We start from the raw sequence: 26,957 nt of genomic DNA on the forward strand, positions 1-26,957 counted from the left end.
TCATTTATTTTTGCTGCTACTTAAAGATCAGAATTTTTTTTCCTGACCATTTTTCAGTGAATATTTCTGTTGGGACGCTTTCGTATTTGAGGTCCTGTTAGATGAATCATCGTATTTGCAAACTTTTTTCTTTAGTATCCATTCTGGAAATGGAATGACTAAAAACACACCAACACTAATTCCAGGCTCGTGAGATTATTTTTTTCCCTTCAGCTATTTTTTGACACCTTTAATTAGCATCACCAGCCTGGCTGTTCTCTGGTGGTGGCAAGCTGGGCATCTTCCATCAGCTGCCCTGCTTTTTCCATCGACACATTTCTGTTACTTTTGAAGGAGGCAGATGCTCCTGCTACACCCAAAGAGAATTCACAAGGTCTGATGCTTTTTGACAAAATGGATGCCTCCTCCCTCTGCTTTGGAATTGATATACGCTGTCAAAACAGGTTTTTCAAATGGTTTCTCTTTGTCACCTTGTAGCAGATTTGCTCCTCCATTCTGGAAATGTGCAGTTTAATGTTGCGTTTCGAATCACTTTCAGTTGAAAAAGTGTGTAATAGAATCAGGGCATCCCATGAATACTCTTAACACCGTCAGAGATGCCGCTTGTTTGCAGCTCTGCGTTCCGAGGGCATATTGGCAACAGTAAATCACGTTGGGGGGCTTGCTCGGTAATGGGCTCCTTGTCCTTTATGATTTTAAAGAAGCGCTCAGGGTGACTTCTCCCATTCTGGCACTTTCTGTATTGGTTCGTATTTGTCAGAATTTAAATTTTGAGGATTACCACCTCCGGAAAAGGGAAGTAGTAGCTCCAGTAGTTTATCCATATTTGTCCACTCTACGGATGTCAGGCTTCCTTTCAGAATCACTTAAATGTAGACCTGGGAGGTGCCTGAGAAATGATGTGGTCTTTACCCTTTTTTATTGCCAAGGACACCAGGGCTGAGAGCTGGCAATTAACCTAAGGTGAGGCTGGCACCTACAACGTCCAGTTCCCAAGCGAGTGCCCTCGCCACCACCACACCACCTCCAAACCTGCGATCGTGCCTACAGACGGGTATCCCGCAGAGTCTGAGCTGGGAGAGGCCCTGACGTCAGCCGTCGCCCCAAGTAGTGCTGTCTTTCCCTTTATAACCTCCCTCATTAGACTGGCAGAACTGACAGTAAGCCAGAAGAGTGTTTCCTGCGCGTGTGTGTGAGTGTGTGCACTTAGGCACACTTTTCTACACATGTGGCCAGGTTCTATGCTGCAGGGTTGGCGGCCACCTCATTACTCAAGATGGGAATGAAATTCTGTGCTCCCTCGTGCTGGTTGTTCGGTTGCTAAGTCCTGTCCGACTCTTTGCAACTCCATGGACTGCAGCACGCCAGGCTTCCCTGTCCTTCACCATCTCCCGGAGTTTGCTCAAACTCCTGTCTATTGAGTCGGAAATGCCATCCAACCATCTCGTCCTCTGTCGCCCCCTTCTCCTCCTGTCCTCAGTCTTTCCCAGCATCAGGGTCTTTTCCAGTGAGTCATTTTTTCACATCAGGTAGCCAAAGTATTGGAGCTTCAGCTTCAGTTCTTCCAATGAGTATTCAGGGTTGATTTCCTTTAGGATTGACTGGTTTGGTCTTGCAGTCCAAGGGGCTCTCAAGAATCTTCTCCAGCACCACAGTTCAAAAGCGCTAATTCTTCAGCGCTCAGCCTTTCTTACGGTCCATCTCTCACATGGGTACATTTCCTGGACTCTTTCAAAGAGTCTGAGAGCACTTTGCAGGCAAGCAGTTTCTGTGCTGCAGAGAGGAGAAACCAATGTGTTTCACAAAGTGAAGCAACTTGGTTTGGATTCTGCCTTCAGGAAGGAGCTTGAGCCCTGACTTTTATCTTCCTTAACATTTTCCTCTATGGAGACGGGACTTCCAGACACCATTAAGTGCTTCTCAAGTCTAGTAGCCTGGCGATTTTGGATTTCTTTGCTATTTCAGCTCCACCGAGAGATTCTATGATTATTAAGCTAGGAGATTTTCATATATATAAAAATGTGTATATATTTATAAATGGAGATTTATATATGAAGATTTTTATATATAAATATATATTATATATAATCTACATCTATAACTATAAACCTCTATATCAATATATAAGGGATACATCCATCCTAAGTCACTTCAGTTGTGTCTGACTCTTTTTGCGACCCCATGTACTATAGCCCACCAGGTTCCTTTGTCCGTGGGATTCTCCAGGCAAGAATACTGGACTGGGTTGCCATTTCCTCCTCCAGGGGATCTTCCTGACCCAGGGATCAAACTCTCATCTCTGTGTCTCCTGTATTGGCAGGCAACTAGGCTGGCTTTTTACCACCAGCGCCACCTGGGATACATAAATATGTTCATTTTCCCCCAGTCTCTGTGCCACTTGAACAAAACCTTCTATTGAAGCTGAAAAGCTATAGTATCATTATTATCCTTGTACCATATTTACATAGCACCTATTTGCAAAATCATTTGATTGTGAATTTTAGGATGTTTTTGGTCTTGAGGCCAAAGATTTTGCCTTGAGGAGGCCAGAGGGCTGAAAGGTGTTGCTCTGAAGTGTGTCGAGCAGAGCAGGGGCTTTTAGGCTTCCTGAGGCTCACAGGAAGGAAGTGCCAGCTGGAGTTCTCCTGCATTTGCCCTCCATCATTCTCTAGACCTCCTCTTCCTCCTAAAACTTCAGTGTGTTGCTCCTTGACTTGACTCTGAAGCTCTCTGGATAGCTGTAACTAATGGTGTAAGAGCTGTGTCGGGTACCAAGGCAACAGCATCTCATTTCAGTGAACAAAAGGCTGGAAAGGCAGATGTGTGCATGAGCCTCTGCTGTTCAAACCCAACAGCATCCCAGAGCGAGGGGGCACTTTCTGAAACTCTCCATGAGGGTGTTCTACCTAGTGAGGAAGCTCCAGAGGGTGTGTACTTAGTCGCTCAGTCATGTCCGACTCTTTGTGACCTCATGGAGTGTGGCCCACCAGGCTCTTCTGTCCATAGGATTCTCCAGGCAAGAATACTGGAGTGGGTTGCCATTCCTTTCTCCAGGGGATCTTCCGAGCCCAGAGTTTGAGCCTGGATCTCCTACATTGCAGGCAGGTTCTTTACAACCTGAGCCACACAGTGAGAAAGATCCAGAGTGTAGCTATGGACATAAACTACAGCACTTTGTCCATAACCCTCACCAGTATATGTTGAGTGCTGCTTGCCCTGGAAGGAGGAAGATGTCTTCTGAGCAATAGAAAGTGTAACTGGCTGTTTGCTCCTGCCTACTCCACTGACTCCCAGCAGTGATCTATAAGAAATTCCTCTCCCATCCCTCAACCACATCTAGACCCCTGGGTGGCTGCCTCACCCTTGAACTCTGGCAGTTGTGTGGTGGTGGGCAGCCCACAGGCAACAGATACAGTCATCGAGTTGGAAGCAGAGGGGGATGTTTTGTTTTCACTTTATCCAAGTGTCACTAATCCAACACATTGAAAATGTGTCAGTCACTGCTGAAAAATAACAGTATACATTTCTACAGGGATGTATACAGTCAGTGCCTAAGAGATACAGTTTCAAGTTCATAGGTCCTCAGAGAAATGAGTGTATTAGACTAGTCAAGAATGCCCAGGCTTTGGGAGGAGAAGGAAGATTGCTACTGTCCAAACCCTTCTATGTGACTAAAAGGAATGCGATCCAACCATCCAGAGAAGGGCTAACGAATCCTTCAGGTCTCTCCGTTCATTTCTCACGCAGAATGTCTTTCCATCATCTCCATTTGTGAGCATGTTCGGCAGTTCTGAACCTACTTCTGTGGGTCTCTTCTTACAACAAGTGATGGGGAAAGGCACAACCATTTTTGGCCTTCACCAGTTCTCACTTTTTATAACAGAATTCTGTCACTGGATTCTCAGCAGCTCCTGATGCAGTTACAGAAGTCTTTTGTAGTCACAACTGAGCTCCGAGAGATGCTTGGGTCCCAGTGAGAATTCTTTGGACACTCAATGCTCGGGTCACACAGGGTTCATGAAGACTGGTAGTGTAACAAAGATGAATCAGCAGTCAGGAGGATTCTTGGTGAATATTCTTTTGTGAATACACAGCCAGATCTGGGCAAATAAATTCCTCTTCAAAATGTGTGGAAGGAATGTAACATGATTCCTGTGAGTCAGATGATACAAAGGTGTCTAAAGGAAAATTAACTTTCCTACTTCCATACCTTTCCCCCTACTCATTCAAAGATAATTTATGTCATCAGACAGCCACGTGGCCAGTTAGAAACAGCGAAGATGTATTCACTCATGGTGATAGTGCAGCCAGGAGGCGAAGAGGAAAGCAAAGTGTTCGTTTTCCCCACAAGGGCCCCGGTCAGGGTCAAGGCAATGTGGACAGCAAACACAGCAGGGCAGAAGGAATCTGAGAAGCCGTGCCTCTGGACCAGGGGGTGGGGTGGGGGTGGCAGGTAGGTGATGGAGAGGGGAAGGAGTGGAAAAGTACTGGGAGCAGAGAAGAGTGATTGAGCCAAGACTCCTGGTGGACATGCCTAGGCTGGGAAGGCAGGAAAGTGTGTGAACGTGTAAAAGGGAGGGAGACGGGAGGGAGCCCTGGCCTGCAGCTCCCTGCAGAGCCTGGCCGAGCACCAGGGGTGAGGAGGGCAGCTTCCCCACAGGTCTGCTCAGCAGAGCCTGAAGGAGCACACAGAGGATTTTGGCCTGGAACTAGATGCCTCGTGTACTTCCCCCGTGGCTCAGTGGTGAAAGAATCCACCTTCAATGCAGGAGGCACAGTTTCGATCCCTGGGTCAGGAAGATATCCCCTGGCAGAGGGCATGGCAGCCAACTCCAGTATTCTCGCCTGGAGAATCCCGTGGACAGAGGAGCTGGGGTGGCTACAGTCCATGAGGTTGCAGAGTTGGACATGACTGAAGCAGCTGAGCACCCTCCTCTAGGGAGGATCTAGATATAGTTTTTGTATTTATAAAAATGGGATTATTCCACATATTACTCTGAAAAGTGCTTTTCTTCCTTAACAGTAAATGCCTCTTGATACCTCCAGGTCAGAGAACAGACTTTTTTTTTAAGTGACTGTATACTATCATACTGATTACATACCAATCCACTCAACAGTTCCCCTCGTGACAGACATTCAGAGTGTTTCCAGTCTTTGCACAAGTGATGTCAAGGATGAATTGTTGACTTGAACTGACCCTTTTATTTCTTTAGGATATATTCCCCACAGTAGGACAGCTGAACCTTTTTTTGTAGTTATAATTTTTAAAAATTTTATTTAGTTTTGGCTGTGCTGGGTCTTTATTGCTGCACTTGGGCTTTCTCTAGTTGTCACAAGCAGGGGCTATTCTTCATTGTGGTGTGCAGGCTGCTTGTAGAGACGGCGTCTCTTGTTGCGGACCACGGGCTCTAGGGCACAGGGCTCCCTAGTTGTAGCTCAAGGGCTCAGTAGCTGTGGTGTGGAAGCTTAGTTGCCCCACAGCATGTAGGATCTTTCCAGACCAGGGATTGAACCTGGGTCCCCTGTATTGGCAGGCAGATTCTCAACCACTGGATCACCTGGGAAGTCCCAGTTACAGTTAGAAGATGTTTAAAATGTGTAATTCATGTTCTCCTTAATTATGAGAATGATTTTTCCCCTCACCCTGTGAGAGCTAGTATGTGTTGTTAATTTTTTCAATAAACATTTGCCAGTCTGATGTAGAAGATTATATTCCTTTTGCTCTAATTTGCCCTTTCCTGGACTCGTGAGGTAGAGCTTCTTTTTCTCTGTTTACTGAATATTTGCATTTTCCCTTCTGTCAGTTATTTAATCGCCACTTTTATTCTTTTTTCCTTTTGCATGTTTCTCAGATGGCTTTAGAGAGTATCCCTCCTGCTCTGAGATGGGGTTTAATGGGAGTTAGTGTGATCTCCTTAAGAGAAAGTGTAAAATTGAGAGGATATCTGAAATGAGCAGCCTGTTTGGCCCTTTATTTTTCTCTCAGTTTACATTTTGACCAGCTTGGGGGAAAAAAGTAAATCTTTTTTACTCCAAATTGTGACACCAGAGGATACAAGTAGCAGAATTTTCTAGGACTTACTCTCTGAACTCACATTTCTCATCAGTTAGGAATAAATTGCCCATGTTCCCCTATGTGGCTAATACGGTAGAGGGGAGCACAGTTAACTATCAATGTCTTTGCTTTACCTTCTTTTCTCCCATCCTTGCAGTTAAGTCACAAAAACACATTAAACCTTACCATTCACCATGTTACAAACACTGCCCCATCTATTTTATGGATAAGAAATTAAAGCATGTATATTTCAGTTAATCTCTGTAAATGAAAGGCTAGCCTTAACTTTGCAGAATATGCTTAGGAACCGTGCCCTCTGTATGGTATGGGATACCAGCTGGCAAGTGGTTGCCAAGTGACTAAATCACCCAACCCCTGGTGACTTCCTCACCTGGTCTGTCACCAAACACTGAGTGGGTGAAGGAAATGTCATCCTGACCACAGTCATCCACAGGTCTAGACCTGAGGCCCCAGAAGAGAGGTCAGGGCATATGCCTAACTCTCCTTGGCACTCATTGCTGCTGTAGATTATTTTCTCCCCTGAGTAAAAACATTCTGTGAAATAATGAAGCAGAAGCTGTGAAGTCTGTAGGCTCCTATGGTGCGAGAATGCAGCTTTAAAGGCCCGTCTCTATTGTTTGCTTAGGACAGGCTTTGGCAGCCTTCGCATGTACTCTGTTCCCTTTGAAACTTCTTCCCTCTCACTGCTCTGCTCCAGGTTGGAAACCTGCTCTCTGACAAATTGATCCCAAGATCAGAGGCATAAAAGAGAGATCAAAAGGAAGCCAGGAATCACATAAGAGCATTGTGATGCAGGGACTGGAGGGTTTGGCTCTCAGACACGCTGTCATTCTTTAATCCGTGGATGTCTCACAAAGGAAGAACTTGATAGTTCAAACAAAAGTGAAGAATGCTCTGTGCAGAGATGGATTTAGATACAATGATCTACTTACGAGCATAATTAGGTAGGATTACCCCACCAATGAACATTGGAGCTGGATGCTGATACCTCATCATGTATGAATTTGAAATGAAGACACAGAGTAAGCCTAGCGGTGGCTGCATTCTGCCTCCTCTGCCCACTAAGCGCTGCTGCTGCTGCCGCCGCTGCTGCTAAGCCACTTCAGTCGTGTCTGACTCTGTGCGACCCCAGAGATGGCAGCCCACCAGGCTCCCCCGTCCCTGGGATTCTCCAGGCAAGAAGACTGGAGTGGGCTGCCATTTCTTCTCCAATGCATGAGAGTGAAAAGTGAAAGTGAAGTCGCTCAGTCGTGTCCGACTCTTAGCGACCCCATGGACTGCAGCCTACCAGGCTCCGCCGTCCATGGGATTTTCCAGGCAAGAGTACTGGAGTGGGGTGCCGTTGCCTTCTCCCCACTAAGAGCAAGGGCCCTGTTTATTTTCTCCTTATCTTTTGAGTCACTTTTCAGTGGTGCTTCAGCCAGAACAGCATCCTTTTAGGTCCACTGTTTTTTTGTAAAACCAGTGGGAAGGCTCATTGATTTTTGAGGACTCAGACCATAGAAAATTAGGCAATTACAAGTCATAATTATGAAGAAAAGTCTTATTTGAGACTGTCACTTCTGGATACGTCTGTTCATCCATCCAAGTCCAGCTCACTCATATCTATTTAGTCACTTATCCCTCCAGCAAATAGTTATTGCATGTCTGTCACAGACCAGGCTCTGAGTGCTGGATCTTCAGAGACCAGGGCTTGGGCTCTGCCCAGAAGATGCCCTCAGGTAGTTAGGGGCAGTCACAGAGGTCATCCACGTAAGGGCTATACCAGGTACATGACACCGTGGGGTCCCAGAGAAGAGGCAATGAAAGTAGGCTGGGAGGTCATGCTGCTAGGCTGGGTCTCAGAGAGAAGTCGGTTGGCCAAGCGAAGGGAGACAGAGTGGGAAAGGAATAGCAAGTATGAGGCTGAAACCAGAAACAGAAGCAAAACCCAGATAATGAAAGAGTTTGGAAATGCTGGGAAGGCGCCCAGGGGCTTGCGGTAGGGGGCAGGATGTGATGCTTTAAAATGATCTTGGTGACCCTGGGGAGCAGGGTTCAGAGGAGGGCAGGACTGAGAGCTCCTGAGTCAGGCGGACAAGCTCCGATGGGGCCTGAACCCAGATAGTAACAGAAGAAACCAAGGCAGGGGGCAGCTCCGCCTGCTGTTGAGGGGTTGGGCGCTACAGGATCGCTGCCTGTCTGGATATGCAGGGTGAGAAGAGTTCGAAGGCTAAGACGGCTTCAGCAATGGGCCCCTTGGTGGAAAGGGTTGCTGTTCCCTGAGTCTGGGAATGCTGGAAGGACGATTTTGGGGGTGTGCTGTTGGGGGGTCATCAAGTCTGAAACATGCCGAGTCTGAGACACCAGTGAGTACCTGAGTGAATGTTTGCCGGCGGGAGCTGTTTAGGCTGGAGCACGGCAGAGATGTGTGGGCTGGAAAGGATATTTGGAGTCATCGGCATATGTTGTCGTTAAAGCTAATGATTTATTCAGTAAAGGGCACCCAGTCAGGATCAGCTTCTTGGGCACGTGACCTATGTAGTCACAGGATCCCACACTCAGAAGGGCCCCCATATTTGGCTTCATGCCCTATTGTCACAGTCTTTAAATTCTCATTATTTAACATGAAAAAATAATTTAAATTTTTAAAGAACTATGTGTTATTTTTTTGACATGAGTTTGAGCAAGCTCTGGGAGTTAATGATAGGGAAGCCTGGCATGTTGCAGTCAATGGGGTCACAAAGAGTCGGACACGACTGAGCGCCTTCCCTTTCACTTTTCACTTCCACGCATTGGAGAAGGAAATGGCAACCCACTCCAGTGTTCTTGCCTGGAGAAAACCAGGGACGGGGGAGCCTGGTGGGCTGCCGTCTATGGGGTCGCAGTCAGACACGACTGAAGTGGCTTAGCAGCAGCTGCATTTTTATTTGGCCCAGGACCTTGGAAATTCTGTAGCCAGTACTGCTTGTGACCGCCTGGCTCTGTGCACAGTAGTGGGGCCATAGTGTGAGCAGCACAGGCATGGTTCTTGCCTTAGGAGCTTATGCGCTGGCTCAGGAGGTAGACAGTCAAGGAAAGAATAACAAAACAGAATGTGTTATGTATTGGAAGGACCACCAGGCTAATGGAACTTGGAGGAGAGGCCTCTAAACCAAAGCTTGGGGGTTAAGAAGGTGGGAAGTGAGTGCCCAGGCAGAGGCAGAAAGACAGAGTAACAGTTCACAGCCACGCAGGAGGTAGGGAGGAGTCTGAGAGGGGAGTATCCTGGGAGGCCAGAGGGCAACCAGGGAGAGGAGAGTCCCGGAAGTCAGGGTCAGGAGGGACCCACCAATGCCTGGAAAGTGGGGAATGAGGTCATGCCCAGGGAGTGCAGCAGCAAGGAGGCTACTTGGAGACTCATGAGGGTAGTCAGGTATAGAGAGGGGCAAGGCATGAGTATACCTGTTTTCAAGGGATCAGTGGGAGATGTGAACAGAGAGACCTTGAATGTAGATTCTGTGTGTCATTTTTTGTGTGTTTGTCTTAAATCTCCTGTAGAAGATTACAGTTTTTAAACATCCTCGTTATTTAATTTGAAGATTCTTTAATACATCACTGCAAAGTTCATTATAAAACTGTTACAGAGTCTTCGAAGACTTGATAAAATGCACAGAATTCCTCCTTTCGTTTTCTGTATTTCCATTAGTTGCCGAAGGAATGGGGTTAAGACGACATTGTTTCCCTTCTCCTCTGCATGGATCTCCATCTCCATGTTTAACTGACACGCTAGGGGCTCAGTTGTGTGTTGTAATGTCTTATTAAAGAAGATATTAAAGGAAAATAAACAAACAAGGTGTAAACCTTGGTTTCCCAAGAGAGGAAGAAGACCCTGGAAGTGGGTTTCACAGGAGGAGAGTAGTATTTGATTGGTTTTGGGTTCAGGTTTGTTTGATTTTAATCACAAAGTGTTTTGAGCATGGTTTTGAACCGTGAACAGAGAGCCAGTAGGGGGAGAGGTTGGGAACACAGAGGGAGTAACTGGCGTAAGGCAGGCCCCAGGGTTGGGAGTGGCGGGTGGACTCGCCTGATCAGCAGGAGCAGAAGGAAAAATGGCAGAGGCAGCAGGTGTCCAAGCGAAGCTCCCTCTCGGTGCTGTGACTTCCACCCCACTTTCCCTGTGTAAGCAAACATCTGCTGCCTCCTAGTTCTGCTCTCTTCCTCCCTCAGATTCAAGGCAAAGCTCCTCCGACGTTCTCTCATCCATTGCTTTCTTTCCTTTTTTTTCTAATTGGAGTTTAGTATCTGCTGCACAACAAAGTGAATCAGCTGTAGGTATACACACATCTCTTCTCTCCTGGACCTCACTCCCCATCCCACTCCCCTTTGTCGTTGTTGTCCATTCATTCAATGGTGTCTGACTCTCTGCGACACCACTGACTGCAGCACGCCAGGCTTCCCTGTCCTTCACTATCTCCCTGAGCTTGCTCAAACTCATGTCCGTTGAGTCTGTGATGCCATCCAACCATCTCATCCTCTGTTGTCCCCTTTTCCTCCTGCCTTCAATCATTCTCAGCATCAGGGTCTTTTCTAATGAGTCAGTTCTTCACATCAGGGGGCCAAAGTATTGGAGTGTCAGCTTCAACATCAGTCCGTCCAATGAATATTCAGAACTGATTTCCATTAGGATGGACTGGATGGATCTCCTTGCACTCCAAGGGACTCTCAAGAGTCTTCTCCAACACCACAGTTCAAAAGCATCAATTCTTCAGCACTCGGCTTTCTTTATGGTCCAGCTCTCATATCCATACATGACTATTGGAAAGACCTTAGCTTTCATTAGATGGACCTTTGTTGGCCAAGTAATGTCTCTGCTTTTTAATACACTGTTTGTCATAGCTTTTCTTCCAAGGAGCAAGCGTCTTTTCATTTCATGGCTGCAGTCACCATCTGCAGTGATTTTGGAGCCCCCAAAAATAAAGTTTGTCACTGTTTCCATTGTTCTCCCATCTATTTGCCATGAAGTGATGTGACTGGATTCCATGATCTTCATTTTTTGAATGTTGAGTTTTAAGCCAGCTTTTTCATGCTCTTCTTTCACTTTTATCAAGAGACTCTTTAGTTCCTCTTCTCTTTCTGCCATAAGGGTGGTGTCCTCTGCATATCTGAGGTTATTGATATTTCTCCTGGCAATCTTGATTCCCTGGGTCCCACTCCCCTAGGTCATCACAGAGCACTCAGCTGAGCTGCCTGTGCTATATAGCAGGTTCCACCAACTGTCTGTCTTACACTTGGCAGTGTCTGTGTGTCAAACCCAGCCTCCCAGTCCATCCCCTTCTCCCCTCTCCCCATGTCCACACATCTGTTCTCTGGGTCTCTGTCTCTGTTCCTGACCTACAGATGTGTTCATCTCTACCATTTTCTAGATTCCACATATATGCGTTCAGTTCAGTTCAGTTCAGTCGCTCAGTCGTGTCCGACTCTTTGCGACCCCATGAATTGCAGCACGCCAGGCCTCCCTGTCCATCAACTCCCGGAGTTCACCCAAACTCACGTCCATCGAGTCAGTGATGCCATCTGGCCATTAAACGATATTTGTTTTTTTTCTCTTTCTGACATACATCATTCTGTACGAAATACTCTGGGTCCACACACATCTCTGCAGGTGACCCAACGTCATCCCTTTCTGTAGCTGAGTAGTAGTCCACTGTGTATATGCACCATACCCTCTTTATCCATTCATCTCTCATCTGTTCTTATATTCAATTAATATTCATGGGGCTCCTGCTAGGTGACAGGCACGACGTCATGCATTTGGAATATAATAGAACCAAACGGAGCAGGCCCCTGACCGCCCGACACTTGGGTCCTAGAGGAGGCTCTTCCACGTCTGGTTGGACATTTGCTGGCTCCTCCCCACAGGACTGAATGACACCCCAGCCTCCACTTTCTCTGCCTTCCTCCTCTTCCTCATTGTCTTTTACTTCCCTCCCAGCTACCCACCTGTCTAGTCTGAGCCTGGAAGCTGGAATTCAGGGGCTATGTAGGAAAAGGGAAAGAAAAGAGTTAAGACTAGCTTCCAGGAAAAACTTGGAAACAGAAGATTGCCGTGGGAATTGGCTGCAGAATGCCTTTTGCTCTCGTCCCACATGTTCTCAGAGCCCTTCTTGCTACTTTAAGATGAGGCCTTGTACTGCTTTCCTAGATTCCACATGTGTGCAATGTACAATATTTATTTTTCTCTTTCTGACATACTTCGCCGTGTACAGATGAAGCGATTTGCAAACCAGAAATAGAGAGACAGATGTAGAGAACAAAAGAATGGACACCAGCAGGGGTAGGGGCAGGGTGAGATGAAGTGGGAGATTAGGAGACTGACATATATATACTACTATGTATAAAATAGACAGCTAATGAGAACCTTCTGTATAGGACGGGGAAAAGAAGGTACAGTCTGTTTATAGGACATATATTAACCTTAAAAATGCATTCCAATATACATTCAGTTCAGTTCAGTTCAGTCACTCAGGCATGTCCAACTCTTTGCTACATGCTAGGCCTCCCTGAATTGCAGCACACCAGGCCTCCCCGTCCATCACCAACTCCCGGAGTTCACTCAGACTCATGTGCATCGAGTCAGTGATGCCGTCCAGCCATCTCATCCTCGGTCGTCCCCTTCTCCTCCTGCCCCCAATCCCTCCCAGCATCAGGGTCTTTTCCAATGAGTCAGCTCTTCGCATGAGGTGGCCAAAGTACTGGAGTTTCAGCTTTAGCATCATTCCTTCCAAAGAACACCCAGGACTGATCTCCTTTAGAATGGACTGGTTGTATCACCTTGCAGTCCAAGGGACTCTCAAGAGTCTTCTCCAACACCACAGTTCAGAAGCATCAATTCTTCGGCGCTCAGCTTTCTTCACAGTCCAACTCTCACATCCATACATGACCACTGGAAAAACCATAGCTTTGACTAGATGGACCTTTGTTGGCAAAGTAATGTCTCTGCTTTTGAATATGCTATCTAGGTTGGTCATAACTTTTCTTCCAAGGAGTAAGCGTCTTTTAATTTCATGGCTGAAGTCACCATCTGCAGTGATTTTGGAGCACAAAAAATAAAGTCTGCCAGTGTTTCCACTGTTTCCCCATCTATTTCCCATGAAGTGATGGGACCAGATGCCATGATCTTAGTTTTCTGAATGTCGAGCTTTAAGCCAACTTTTTCACTCTCCTTTTTCACTTTCAAGAGGCTTTTTAGTTCCTCTTCACTTTCTGCCATAAGGGTGGTGTCATCTGCATATCTGAGGTTATTGATATTTCTCCCGGCAATCTTGATATTGATATTTCTCCTGGCAATCTTGATTCCAGCTTGTGTTTCTTCCAGCCCAGTGTTTCTCATGATGTACTCTGCATGTAAGTTAAATAAGCAGGGTGACAATATACAGCCTTGACGTACTCCTTTTCCTATTTGGAACCAGTCTGTTGTTCCATGTCCGGTTCTAACTGTTGCTTCCTGACCTGCATTTACATTAGGTACAGACAAATACTGTTTGATTTCGCTTAAATGAGATGAAATTCAAAGTCAGAAAGTACATTGGTAGATGCCACGGGAATGGGGGAGTGGAGGCGGGTGGGAAGGGGCAGTGGGGAGTTAGTGTTCAATGGGGCAGAGTTTCAGTTTAGAAAGGTGAACAATTCAGGAGATGGATGAGGTTGAGAGTTGCACAATAATGTGAATGTACTTAGTGCCTCTGAACTGTACAGTCAAATAGTTAAAATAGTATGTTTTATATTATGTAACTTTCACCACAATAAGAAAAGAGAAAAGATTAGGCCCTAACCTTGACATTCCTGACCCCTTATTTCAAGTTCTCCAAGTTTCTTCATCCTCTATCAAGACTCCTCTCATTACAGTTATTCTCAGCTGTTAAGTAGGACAAAAACAATTTCAGTTAACTCACACTGATTTGTGAATGGTTGGTATCACCTTTCTTGGGGTAGGGAGAGGTGGTTGCATTTTACAAGTGACTCTGGGTTTACAGGAAGGAATATTTAATTTGTCCTATTGTTTGGCAGCATAATAAAAGAAGTGAGGTGTGTGTTTCAGCACGAGGCATCCTCTCCCCAGGGTCAGTCTCCCCAAACTTCTCCATTTCCTTACCGCTCCCACCATTTTCCTCCTGGATCCCTAAATTCTCTAACACCCCCAAGATTTTTGGTGTCACCTCCTCCTTTGCCTGCCCCCCTCCTCCAGTTTCTATGACAGCAGCAACTGGGCACAGGTGGTGAGAGGGAGGGGGAGGGGTCTGGCAGCTGCAGCCCTTAATAGGGATTGTTTCCAAGTCAGGGACAGCCTGCCTCTGCAGCGGGAGTGAGGGGTGCCAGGGGCTTGTTGGCACAAAGAATGCAACCTCCCTGTGTCAACGAGGCATCCACCTAGAGCTGAGCTCATTGATGGCATTCCCCATGCCCATGGGTTTTCACAGAGAAGTGTGTTGGGCCCGCAGGTCTCTGGCTCCCTGATACTGGGGAGCTTTGGGGTTCAAATAGAATGCAGTGCCCCCAGCCACTTGCATTTGTTGTAGAAATGGCAGCCTTCCACCACAGCTGATCGACATTTGGGAAGTAAGTGCTGCAGGGACTACTGCAGAACAAGGCCTGAGCACAGGAGGCTCCACGGGAAGAGGCTTAGGGAAAGTTGCTATTGATCGATCCTGTATCCTCTCCTTTAGATGTCGGCTTTGGGGAGCTCTGTTCTCTCAAAAGTCCTGGAGTCAGCAGTAGCTCTTGGGCACATTTTTGGGAGTTTGTGAATTTCCTGAACTTTGAGATGACAGTGGTTTTCCCTGGACCCAAGATGTTACCCTAGAAACTCAGGAGTCTGGGTCAGCTGCTCTCAGATTTTAATGTGCCTCCAAATCCTCTGGGAATCTAATGACAATGCAAATTTCAGTATAGGAAGTCTGCGGAGAACCTGAGAGTCTGCATTTCTAACTAGCTCCCAGGTGAGGCCCCTGCTGCTGGCCCACAGATACTTTGAGTAACGAACACTTGGAACTGCCCTGTCGACTACTTCAAGCACTAGCCCACTTGTGACTGCTTAACTTTTATTTACAGTGAAATAAAATGAACTATTCAGCTTCTCAGTTTGCACTATGTGTGTGCATGCTAAGTCGCTTCAGTCATGTCCAGCTCTTTGCAATTCTATGGACTATAGCCCGCCAGGCTCCTCTGTCCATGGGGATTCTCCAGGCAAGAATACTGGAGTGGGTTGCCATGCTTTCCTCCAGGCGATTTTCCTGACCCAGGGGCCAAACCCACGTTTCTTATGTTTCCTGCATTGGGAGATGGGCTCTTTACCACTAGCGCCAGCTGGGAAGCCCCTCAGCTTGCACTGGCCATGATCCCAATGCTCAGTACCCACATGGGGCTGGTTGCTGCCATCTTGGACTGCTCAGTTTAAGGCACACATTTTAAGGATCACAGGAAGTTCTCTTGGAGGGCACTAGCCCAGAGTGAGCCTCTGTGCATCACTGATTGATCCATCTATTTATTCACTGGGCTTCTGTCATGTGCCAAATGGTATGCTTGGTGCTGGGCATTAAACTAGCAGAAAAAAAGAACGTCGTGCTCTTAGAGATACCTACAGTAGGGTGAGGGCTCCAGAGCTGGTCACACTGAGCTTTGCTGTGCAAGTTGGAGGAACAAAGGTCCGCTGAGAGTTCCATGTGTATTCTGAACCAAGCTGTGGCGTCATCACAAAATCGCAGTGCTTATGAGATTGGCTGCTGACATGCCTTTTCACCCTTTCAGGGCCATAATCATTAGAAACGGAGAAATCATCCCCATGTCTTCGGAGTTCACCCCTGAGACCGAGCGCCAGCGACTGCAGTACCTGGTAAGTGCCACGTGGGTCTGGCAGAGCGCCGTGGCATCGGTGATGGCATCGGAGCTGTTTTGGAGAAACACATTGATATTGACGTGGGAGCAGACCCACAGCAGTAAAATGACATGTGGCCCTAACTCCCCCCACCCCACACACACCTCCTGGGTCACACATCCTGCTTTCATGTGTGACGACACACTCCACCTCTGTGAATTTATTATGGTGGCTGGTTTTCTCCCATCTGTGACCAATCAAAGACACAGCAGGCTCTGTTTCTTTTAATGATTTGGTACATACGATATGAAGCGTGGTATTAAAGACTGTGATACCTTGTCCCCTGGCTTGCCACTCACTTTAACTCAAAGGGTACAGATGAGTATTAATCTCATGTGAGGAGGAGGCAGCCCCAGAAACCTGATGACACCCCATGACTTCATGCTCTGATACAAAGTCTCAGGGGCCCTTCAGGAGAAATGCAGGTGTCCGAAAATCTGTGTCTAACCTGAAAAGAGATTCTCCACATAGATCCCACTCTTTGGAGTAAAATTATGAGCAGGCTCTAGGAGGGCCATTTGGTGTTTCAGATCTTGAGAATTTTTGCTTCGTTGAAGATTTGAGTTTTCTGGAAAACGGAGTAAATGCCCTGCCCTGATATCCCAGCCATAGGGCTTTAGGCTTATGATCTCAGTCTCATGAAGATGGTTGCGATCCAGGACTGCTTTGCAGTGGGCATCTTGGGGACCAGCTGCAAATATAGTCTGTAGATGATATATTTTCTTGCCAGTTGGCTTTCTTTTTAGATAAAAGGCTAAGGTAGTGACCTTCTGCTCTTAGAAAAGAATTGATGCAACCTACTCTGAAAGGAACTCGTTTGTGTCTTAATTCTGGCACATGGGAATAGTCAGGACTTGATGACTTTGGTTGGTTTAACAAGAAACTGTGTGAAAACGAGAATTGCTCAGTCGTGCTTGACTCTTTGCAACCCCATGGACTGTAGCCTTCCAGGCTCCTCTGTTCATGGAATTCTCCAGGCAAGAATGCTGGAGTGGGTTGCCATTCCCATCTCCAGGGGATCCTCCAGGTTCAAGGATTGAACCTGGGTCTCCTGCATTACAGGCAGATTCTTTACCATCTGAGCCACCAAGGGAAGCCCAAGAAGCCCAAGCTTCCCTCAGTTCCCATGACTGTGTTGTGTTGGTTTTCCTCAATAGCTGAGCTGTGTTGATTTGGGTGGTTAACCTGGTCCACAAGACAGTAGGAATCTAAACCCGAAGTAAAAGCTTCTCTTCATTCTTTTACTATTATTTTTGAACCCATCTGTTGCTCTTTGCTCCTGCTGCTGGCTAAGTCACTTCAGTCTTGTCCGACTCTGTGCGACCCCATAGACAGCAGCCCACCAGGCTCCCCCATCCCTGGGATTCTCCAGGCAAGAACACTGGAGTGGTTTGCCATTTCCTTCTCCAATGCATGAAAGTGAACAGTGAAAGTGAAGTTGCTCAGTCATGTCCGACTCTTTGCGACCCCCTGGACTGCAGCCTACCAGGCTCCTCTATCCATGGGAGTTTCCAGATAAGAGTATTGGGATGGGGTGCCAATCTTTCTGGGCAGCCCAGATGTTAGAGCACTTCACTTGGTCTGTCTGTCTGTCTTGGCAGGGAGAAGGGACCACCAGCAGAATCTCACCCTGGCCCCACCCTCACTTACCAGCTGGGTGGCTGTGTTGCTGCGCGGGTCCTTCCAAGTAGAGTTGACAACAGCCAGCCTCCCTGCCACTTGCCTGGCTCTCTCCAGCCCATCTTCCACAAAGCCTCCAACATGATCTTCACACTTCACATTTCTTTCCCTGAAACCCTTTGACTCCTCACAGTATACAAACGGCAGACTCAGAATTGGGCTTCCCGCCCACCTCTCCAGCATCATCTCGCCATTGCCCCCACCTCTTGACAGGGTGCGTTGTGGGCTGTGGCCATGGAGAACCATCTTCCATTTCCAAGACACACCGTGATCTCTCCAACCTCTGTGCCTTTGGAAATAAGCTCTGCCTGGATAGCCCTTCCCTTCTTCTCTGCGAGGAAAACTCCTTCTTATTTTTTAAGACCCCAGAAGAAATGTCACTTCCTCCAGGACGTGTCACCTCCCCATATCGGGGGGCCAGTCCCCAGTGCGTGCCTCATGCTGCATGGAAGCCCGTAGTATAGCTATCAACGTGTGGTATTTTATTGCTTATTCCATATTCTGTCTCCCCTTCTTCCAGACTGAGCCTTTGGGAGGCAGGCCCCTTACCTTAGGCATCTTACCTTGTTGTTACCTAGCACAGAGCTGATATTGATCAGGATTTGTTGACTGAAGCGTTCATATTGATGTCTGGATCATTATCCAAGCACCAAGCACCTCCCTACCCTCCCCCAAAACCCCTCACAGCAGGCAGTATGCCTTTATGCCCCCCTGCGCCACCAAGCCTCAGGCCCACCCTGTCCTCACCACCTCCGTGCTTCTTAGTAAAAACCATTTCCTGTTTTCCTGCTGAAGGTGATGAGTAAGAGCAGATTCACTTTTGTATTTTGACATACTTTCACATTTTTTTGTGTGGCAAAAAATGGTACCCAGAGCTTAAAACATTAACTTTTCTGGAGGGAGGGGAGTGCTGACCTTGTTCAGAGTGGGATTCCAGTGTCACTGGTCTACCTTGGGACAGTTGGAATAAGATGTGTGTGACTTCCGAGCTCAGCCTTGTCACATGACTGTGTCTATGATTTCTAGAACGTCCTTCACTGGTCCCCAGTTTCATTGTCAGGAGTGGGCACAGAGAACGCCAGAAGGTGGGTGTAAGGATGAAATGAAATAATAAATGCAGAATTTTTCATGGCACATGGTTCTCATTTGCTTACTGTTGGATGAATCAAAGTCTTGTCACTTCAGATTCTACTGGCCTGTAAACCACAGTGATACTGCCCCTTTATTTTTATTTAAGAATCACTCCTAATGTTACCAAAATTAATGTGTAATTGGGTGTCACTCTTGCATAATCAGTGGACACTCTTAGCCCACAAAACTGAGTCTAATATCTGAATTTCTAAGGGTGAGAACACTGTTTCCATTCTTTTTCATCCTAGCTGCTAAACCATACAGGCTTCTCTACATGGAAATTATACCTAAAACGTGTCTTCCCAGACAATGGGAGTGTAAATGAACAAAACATAAAATATCCTGGTTGTCCAGCTTCCTATTCTGTCAGGAGTCTAGGAATGCATGCTTTGAAATGAACAAATCCATGAATAATATTCACATGATCTGTGATGCAAATCTTCGTGGTGAAGTATTTGAGAGAACTAGGGGGCTATTAGCATAAAATAAACTTGTGGTCAAATCTTTAACGTGTTTTAGAGAATTGGGAGGTTTATAGCATAAAATCTTGAAAATGACATCAATTGTGAGAGGAGAACACAAGTGAGATGTGGACTTCTCTCAGCCCAGCCCGGGCAAGTGCTGTGTGACCTTGGGTTTCTCCCACAGTGTCTCTGAGTCTCCCTTTCTCCTGAGTGAAATGTGTAGGCACACTGCCCTTGAAATATCCACCCCATGTCCTGAGATCACAATCAAAAGTCATCTCAAGGGCCTTCCCTGTTGGCTGAGTGGTGAAGAACCCGCCTGCCAATGCAGGAGGCTGGGGTTTGACCCCTGATCCGGGAAGATCCCACATCTGTAGAGCAGCTAAACCCGTGCACCGCAACTATTGAGCCTGCGCTCTAGAGCCCGGGAGTCCCAACTACTGAGCCCACTAGCCACAGCTACAGAAGCCCCCGCACCCTGCAGCCCATGCTCCACAATGCGGGAAGCCACCACAATGAGAAGCCCGACACTCGGGAGTAGCGCAGCAGCTGGAGAGTGGTCCCAGCTCTCCGCAACTGGAGAAGTGCCCACGCAGCGACAAAGACCCAGCGTGGCCACAAAGAAAACAAGAGTAGAAAATGATTTTAAAAAGTCATCTCATGATAGTATGAAATGCAGTATATACGTTATAATTTCAGGTTACAATCTAATCCTGCCAGTTTATTTTGAGGAACATCAGTTCGCTTGAACTAATTGTAAAACTGTTTTGTGCAGTGAGAGCTTTGTATCTTTTACATGATCTAAACGAGTTAATATGTTGCCGGAAAGTTAACAATGTATTCCTTATTCTTAGGTCAAATCAAATTTTATTGTCATTATGTCTCAAGAAACATTTATGAGAGAATCTCAAAAACTTCTAGGTCCCTTGAGATTTGGTTTGAGCAGATGACTGCAGTCCCAGGGCTGTTTGACTTGCAGAACTGGTTAATGATTTTCTTGGGGGTGGGGAGAGTTCAGAGCCCTTTGTCCATGAACTGTTTTGATCCACGTCGAACAGAAATGTTCTTGGTATGCACAGTCCAGACGTTCGGGGGTTATGGAACTGGAAGCAGATTACAAGATGATGGATGTGACAGGCACGTTAATTTTGTTTGGTCGTGCATCCTGACCTCAGAGGGCCCTTCATATAGTTCTCCGGGTAACATGAACTTTATTCCGCAGATTCTTGGGCTGGGTGATTAATCAAGCAGGCTTGAGGGTTTGACGTGTTCACATGGAATGTAGCAGGTGTGTGAGGGAGGGGGTCAGGGGCCATGCACTTCTGCCCCCCAGCAGCCGGGGAGAGCTGATGATCATAGTCACAAATAAGCCTTGCTCTTTTCTCGCTGGGCTTTTTTTTTTCATTTTTTTAATGTTTCCAGGGTGATTGAAATAAAATATTTTACGGAGTCCACCAAGCTGGACGGTTCTGGTGGAGTCAGGACCCACATCGGAGGGAAAGCAGTCTGGTTTATGGGCATTTCTCAGCAGAGTCTACTCCTCCGATGCTGTAGTCTCCAGGAAATCACCCCACTCTTGCTTCAGGTGACAGCCAGAAACAGATCTCCCTCCACGGGGGACCTCTACAGCCCTGAGGTGTGAGAGTAACGGCTTCCCCTCCATTCTGCCGAGACGTGTTTATAAGCTCTGATGTGATTACATTAAGATGCGCTGGTATCATCAGACCTCCCAATAATGTACGTCTGTCCTTGTAGATAATCCGAGTCGGCAGCTGTTTATCATCAAGGGCAATGTGCAGAGGAGATGAAAGTGGGTTTCAGATGCACATTGGATGCACACAAGTGCAACATTATCTGAGGTGATTTCTGATGGTGTCCTTGGACCTGCCCCCAGCTGTCTACACCAAGTCTGATTCAATTTGTCTGCCATTTTCCCTAGTACTGAACTGGGAAAGGTTTCAAGGGGACAGCACTGTGCCTCTTGGTTCTCTGGGATTTTTCACACTCAAGAAGTATATTGCTTAAGCTTGTGCCTGCTTTTAAGACAAGAGGCTATAACTGGAAAGGTCAAGCACACTAGTGAGTGAAAATGGCTGTCCCACCACCTCCACGTGGCCCTTAACCTTGAGTTCATGTGTGCTCAGTCGTGTCCGACTCTTTGTGACCCTATGGACTGCAGCCCACCAGGCTCCTCTGTCTGTGGAGTTTCCCAGACAAGAATACTGGAGTGGGTTTCCATTGCCTTCTCCAGGAGATCTTCCTGACCCAGGGATCGAATCTGCGTCTCCTGCATTGGTGGGCAGTCTTTATCACTGAGCCATCTGGGAAGCCCCATTAACCATGAGAGCAGGGTGTAAAGCTGAGAGCCTGGCTGCAGTCACAGCGAGAGAACTTACCTCTACTTTGCTTTGCCTGATGTCTGAGTCAAGGACAGACACACTCCAAACGCTTCTCTCACCCCATCTAGCCCCCCTCTTGCAAAACTACATTATGTTTCAAAATCTTGAATTTTAAAAAAAAATGGTAATCTAAAGTGGTTGACATTTTTCATATTTACTATAGGTTCCATTGATCACATAGGTATCATGAGGGAGCCAGAATTTTAGAGTGTGAAACTGACACGGCCCAGGGCTGCAAAGGCAGAATTTATATTCGGCTGCCCTTGGAGCGCAGCCTGGCTTCAGGGAAGACTCTGAAGACATTGACTCTGATAATTGAAGCCCACCACTTCTAGAGCCAGATTTTTTTAATTAATATAAATTGACGTCTGATTTTTTCCAGGTTAAGATGGGTCAAAGACTTGGCGTGGAGGCATTCTGAATCTACTATGCAGATCTAAGAAAATGAATCCCACACACTGGAGCAAAATCATCATGAGAATCAGTTCCTACATTTTCTTTTTTTTAAAAAAATCCATCTTACTACATATCCATAATCTTTAGCCTCTTTAGTCCTTGTCCCCCGAAATATTCTGAATAAAAACTTGGGCACATGATTCCAATATATATTCGGTTCAGACAACACTGTTTGATTCCACTTACACAAGGTATGTAGGATAGTCAAGTTCACAGTGTCAGAATGTGCGTTGGTAGATGCCGAGGAGGGGAGGGGGACTGGGAGATCAGTGTTCAATAGGGACAGAGTTTCAGTTTGGGAAGGTGAGAATTTGGGGAGGTGGGAGATGTTGAGACGTGCACCATGGTGTGAATGCACTTAATGCCACGGAACTGTATAGTTAAATGTGGTTAAAATAGTGTGTTTTATATGTTGTGACTTTTACCACAATAAAAGCATATGGATAAGAAACAGTTGGTCACCAAAAGCCAGAGCTATCTGCCCGTGAGGTCCTTAAAAATTGATCTTAGTGTAAGGAAGCAAGATAACGTCATATATCCTTCAAGTACATTAAAGTTAAATATGCTTTGAGAAGGATAGATAGGATTCAGTGAGGTTTATTAGGGCACAACCTTAACTGTCTGTAAAATGTGTTCTGTGCTTCAGTTGCTTTATCTGTGAAATAGGACAATTGCAGGACCCTCACAGGATAGGGGTGAGGATTAATGAGTTAGTATTCGTAGTGCTTACAAGAGGACCTAGATCAGAGACAAAATAAAATTTCTTAGTTTTTAAATATAACTATATACAGAACTTTTTCATGCCCCCCCCCGCCTGTGGGACTACTGTAGTCTTTTATAATTTCTCAATTCCATTTGCTTATGCAAAGGGAAGGGAATTGGCTTCCCTGGTGGCTCAGATGGTAAAGCGTCTGCCTGCAATGCAGGAGACTCATTTGATCCCTGGGTCAGGAAGATCCCCTGGAGAAGGGAATGGCACCCCACTCCAGTACTCTTGCCTGGAAAATCCCATGGACGGAGGAGCCTGGTAGGCTGCAGCCCATGGGGTCACAAAGAGTTGGACCCAACTGAACGACTTCACTTTCCTTTTCTTTTTTGTTGACATGAGTTGTTCACTCTCCAAATGAGTGCCTTTCCACAGAATTTTACTTGGAAATAAAAAGCAGTCGGCATATGAACATGGAAACCTTATATGTTTTATGTAAATGAGCACTTTTATCCCTTATTCTATACTTTAAACTGTTGTGGGGTTGACAAATCTAGGCAATTTTGTTTAATATCTCTATTTGTATTCCAGTTTCCATGTGGCTCCTTTATCATAAGATCTCAATTTTACAATTTTAGAGTTGATTTGGGGGAATGCTACTTCTCTCTGGCTGATGAGTGTAGTCCCATGTCTAGATTTAAATGTGAACCTTCCTTGACATCCACATAAACCAGACAGAATTTTATTGAATATCCAGTTCTGTAATAGGTTATATATACAAGCTTGGTTTTTGCTACTTTGAGATTTTAAGGGCAAGTTAAGACAGAATTCTTTGTGAAAGACTCCAATCCATACATACTTAGGTCTCAGTCATTTCACATTTTCCTTCATTTTTTTTTAGCCCGAGGTAGAATATTCTCCTTTCGCGTTGTACATCAGGTAGGCAGCCTTGGCTCTGGAATGGTCACCTCCTTTGACCATTCGTGTGACTGTTAGTGATCACCTAGGCTTGGCCAGCATCATTTTTTAATTTTTAAAAATCTATTTATTCATTTGGCTGTGTCAAGTCTTAGTTGCCTCATGGCATGTGGGTTCTTAGTTCCCCAACTGGGTATTAAACCCATGTCCCCTACACTGCAAGGCAGATTCCTAGCCCCTGGACCACCAGGGAAGTCCCTTGGCTGACATTATTCATTTCATTTGTGACCTAGACTTCCTATATGGATAAATCATCCTGAAATTTAAAGGCTTCCAATACTTCTCTTGTGTAATATGACAGGAGTTTTCCCCCTAAGAGCTAGAAAGAGGAGATATTATTCAACTTTTTAAGAAGATTTATGTTGAACACGGAAAATCCTCATGTTGATAACTTGCTTTCACATACTGAAGGGTCTAGAATATTTAAGAAGTTAATTCATATGGTGTTTTTCTAGTTAGAGGAGTTTACATTCCTATCCTGGAATGCGCCTTCTCATTTCACACATGAGTGTTTATACGTTCCATATTCTGCTGATGAGAGTGGAAGTTGGAACAACTCCTTTGAAAAAGGATTTGGCCCAGCAATTCCACCCCTTGTTGTGTATACCTAACAAAGTGTGTACCACTGTTTATACCAAAAGACGAGACTGTGCATAGCAGCACTGTTGTAAGAGCCCAAGCTGGAAACTCTCCAGATGCCCACGGAGAGTAGAATGGATAAATAAACTTTGCACAGTCACGGGATGGAATGAACAAGCTATAACTACATGCAGCAACATGGATAAATCTTTGCAGACTCAACTTCCAACCGATAGGATTCCATAGCACGGATAGAAACAGGCAAACACAGCTGGAAAGTCTGGAGCTAGTGCTCCCCTTGGGAGAAGCAGCAGGATTTGAATGGGGTCCTGACACTAGCGTGCTGGTGAATGTTCAGCTGCTTAATCTGGATGCCAGCCGTGTGGTGCGTTCAGTTTATGAAAATTCACTCACCTGTACCCACATGATTAGAGCACCATACCATTTGTATATTTCTTTGAAAAGTTGGGTTTTTTAAAAAGTGCTTTGGATTCATTTACTCTGATGCTGGGAAGGATTGCGGGCAAGGGGAGAAGGGAGCGACAGAGGATGAGGTGGTTGGATAGCATCACCGACAGGATTGACATGAGTTTGAGCAAGCTCTGGGAGATGGTAAAGGACAGGGAAGCCTGGTGTGCTGCAGTCCATGGGGTCCCACAGAGTCGGACAACAAGTGTGTATCACCCTTTGCAGAAGGGGACCTCCTGCAAGAGCTCATGGCCAAGCAGCAGGACAGGTTTTCCTGGAAGCCACACTTCTGCCTCCTGTCTGTCCCACATTGTTCTCCCCTGAGAGCCGCTCCAGGAGCCCCTGCTGCTTCCCACCTCTTTGCCTCGGCTTCTGCTGCACTTGCCCCGAAGCTCTTACCTGACTAGCTCTTCAGATACTTTTCTGCCAGAGGAAAGCATAGGCAGAACACTGACATAAATTGCAGCGGTATTTTTTCAAATCTATCTGCTAGAGTAACGGAAACAAAAGCAAAAATAAACAAATGAGACCTAATTAAACTTAAAAGCTTTTTCACAGCAAAGGAAACCATAAACAAAATGAAAAGACAACCTACAGGATGAAAGAAAATATTGGCAAATGATAGGACCAACAAGGACTTAATTTCTAAAATATGCAAACAGCTTACACAGCTCAGTATCAACAAAACGAAACAACCCAATCAAGAAAAGGGCAGAAGACCTAAACAGACATTTTTTTTTTTTTCAAAGAAGGCCTGCAGATGGCCAACAGGCACATGAAAAAATGCTCAACATCACTCATCATCAGGGAAATGCAAATCAAAACTACAATGAGGTTTCACCTCATTCCAGTGAGAATGGCTCTCATTAAAACATCTACAAATAATAAATGCTGGAGGGTGTGGAGAAAGGGGGACCCTTCCACACTGTTGGTGGGAGTGTAAATTCATGCAGCCATTATGGAGAACAGTGTGGAGGTTCCTTAAAAAACTAAAAATAGAGTTATCATATGATCCAGCAACCCCACTCCTGGGAAAATATCTGGAAAAGACAAAAGCTCTAATTCAAAAAGATACATGCACCCTAGTGTTCATAGCAGCATTATTTTAGTAGCAAGATGTGGAGACAACCTAAATGTCCACTGACATGAATGGATAAAGATGTGATGTATGTGTGTGTATATATATGTACATACACACACACACAATGGAATATTAGTCATTAAAAAGAATGAAGTAATGCTATTTGCAGCAACATGGACAGACCTAAAGATTATCCTACTAGGTGAAGTAAACCAGGCAGAAAGACCAATGTCATATGATGCCACTCATATGTGGAATCTAAAACATGATACAAACTTATTTACAAAATAGAAATAGATTCACAGGTAGAAAACAAATATGTGGTTACCAAAAGGGAAGTGGAGGTGGGGGAGAGGGATAAATCAAAAATTTGAGATTAACTTGTATATATACTGTGTGCATGCTAAGCAGCTTTAGTCATGTCTGACTCTGTGCAACCCTGTGAACTGTAGCCTGCCAGGCTTCTCAGTCCAGGTTCTCCAGGCAAGAATACTGGAGTGGGTTGCCATGCCATCCTCCAGGGGATCTTCCTGACCCAGGGATTGAACCTGAGTCTCTTATGTCTCCTGCATTGGGGGGCAGGTTCCTTAACACTAGCACCACCTGGGAAGCCCCCATATATACATTACTATGTGTGAAATTAACAGCGAGGTCCTGCTATATATATAGGACAGGAACTATAGTCAATATTTTGTAATAACCTATAATGGAAAAGAATCTGAGAAAATACATACACACATAACTGAATCACTTTGCTGAGACACTGTAAAGTGACTATACATCAATTAAAAAATTTTTTTAAATGACGAGCAAAAATCCTTTTCAGATTTTCTCTGACCCCACCCAGTGACCCCACTCTTTGTTCCTTATTCTTGAAGATAGTTCCATTCCCACCTATAAGCCTTCCTCATTCTCTCCAGCTAGTGCATGAGCTCTGAGCAGAGGGGTCTCTTTTTTTAAATTCTTTGAATCCCTAACCCCTAGTACCCATACCTGCAGGAGCTTATGTGTTAATTGCATGAATTCCATTGGCTGGATACCCCCAAA

At 45.8% G+C, this 26,957-nt stretch overlaps 1 protein-coding gene and 1 long non-coding RNA gene across 3 annotated transcripts in view; both read left to right on the top strand.

Moving 5' to 3' along the window:
* The window catches only part of PPM1H (protein phosphatase, Mg2+/Mn2+ dependent 1H), a 295,463-nt gene that overhangs the window by 184,559 nt on the left and 83,947 nt on the right, over positions 1 to 26,957 (top strand). For both annotated transcript variants that reach the window (XR_003588833.2, XM_027967492.2), the window contains exon 5: positions 15,842 to 15,926. Coding sequence is in view for 1 of the 2 variants with exons in the window: in XM_027967492.2 (XP_027823293.1) it covers positions 15,842 to 15,926 (85 nt within the window). In the remaining variant the exon portion in view is untranslated. The remainder of the gene's footprint in view (positions 1 to 15,841; positions 15,927 to 26,957) is intronic.
* LOC121819130 (uncharacterized) lies at positions 15,944 to 22,248 on the top strand. The gene is made up of 2 exons (XR_006059348.2): positions 15,944 to 18,733; positions 22,025 to 22,248. It is a non-coding gene; the product is annotated as an uncharacterized LOC121819130 (long non-coding RNA).

Source organism: Ovis aries, chromosome 3 (genome assembly GCF_016772045.2).
Source record: "Ovis aries strain OAR_USU_Benz2616 breed Rambouillet chromosome 3, ARS-UI_Ramb_v3.0, whole genome shotgun sequence".
Taxonomy (NCBI): domain Eukaryota; kingdom Metazoa; phylum Chordata; class Mammalia; order Artiodactyla; family Bovidae; genus Ovis; species Ovis aries.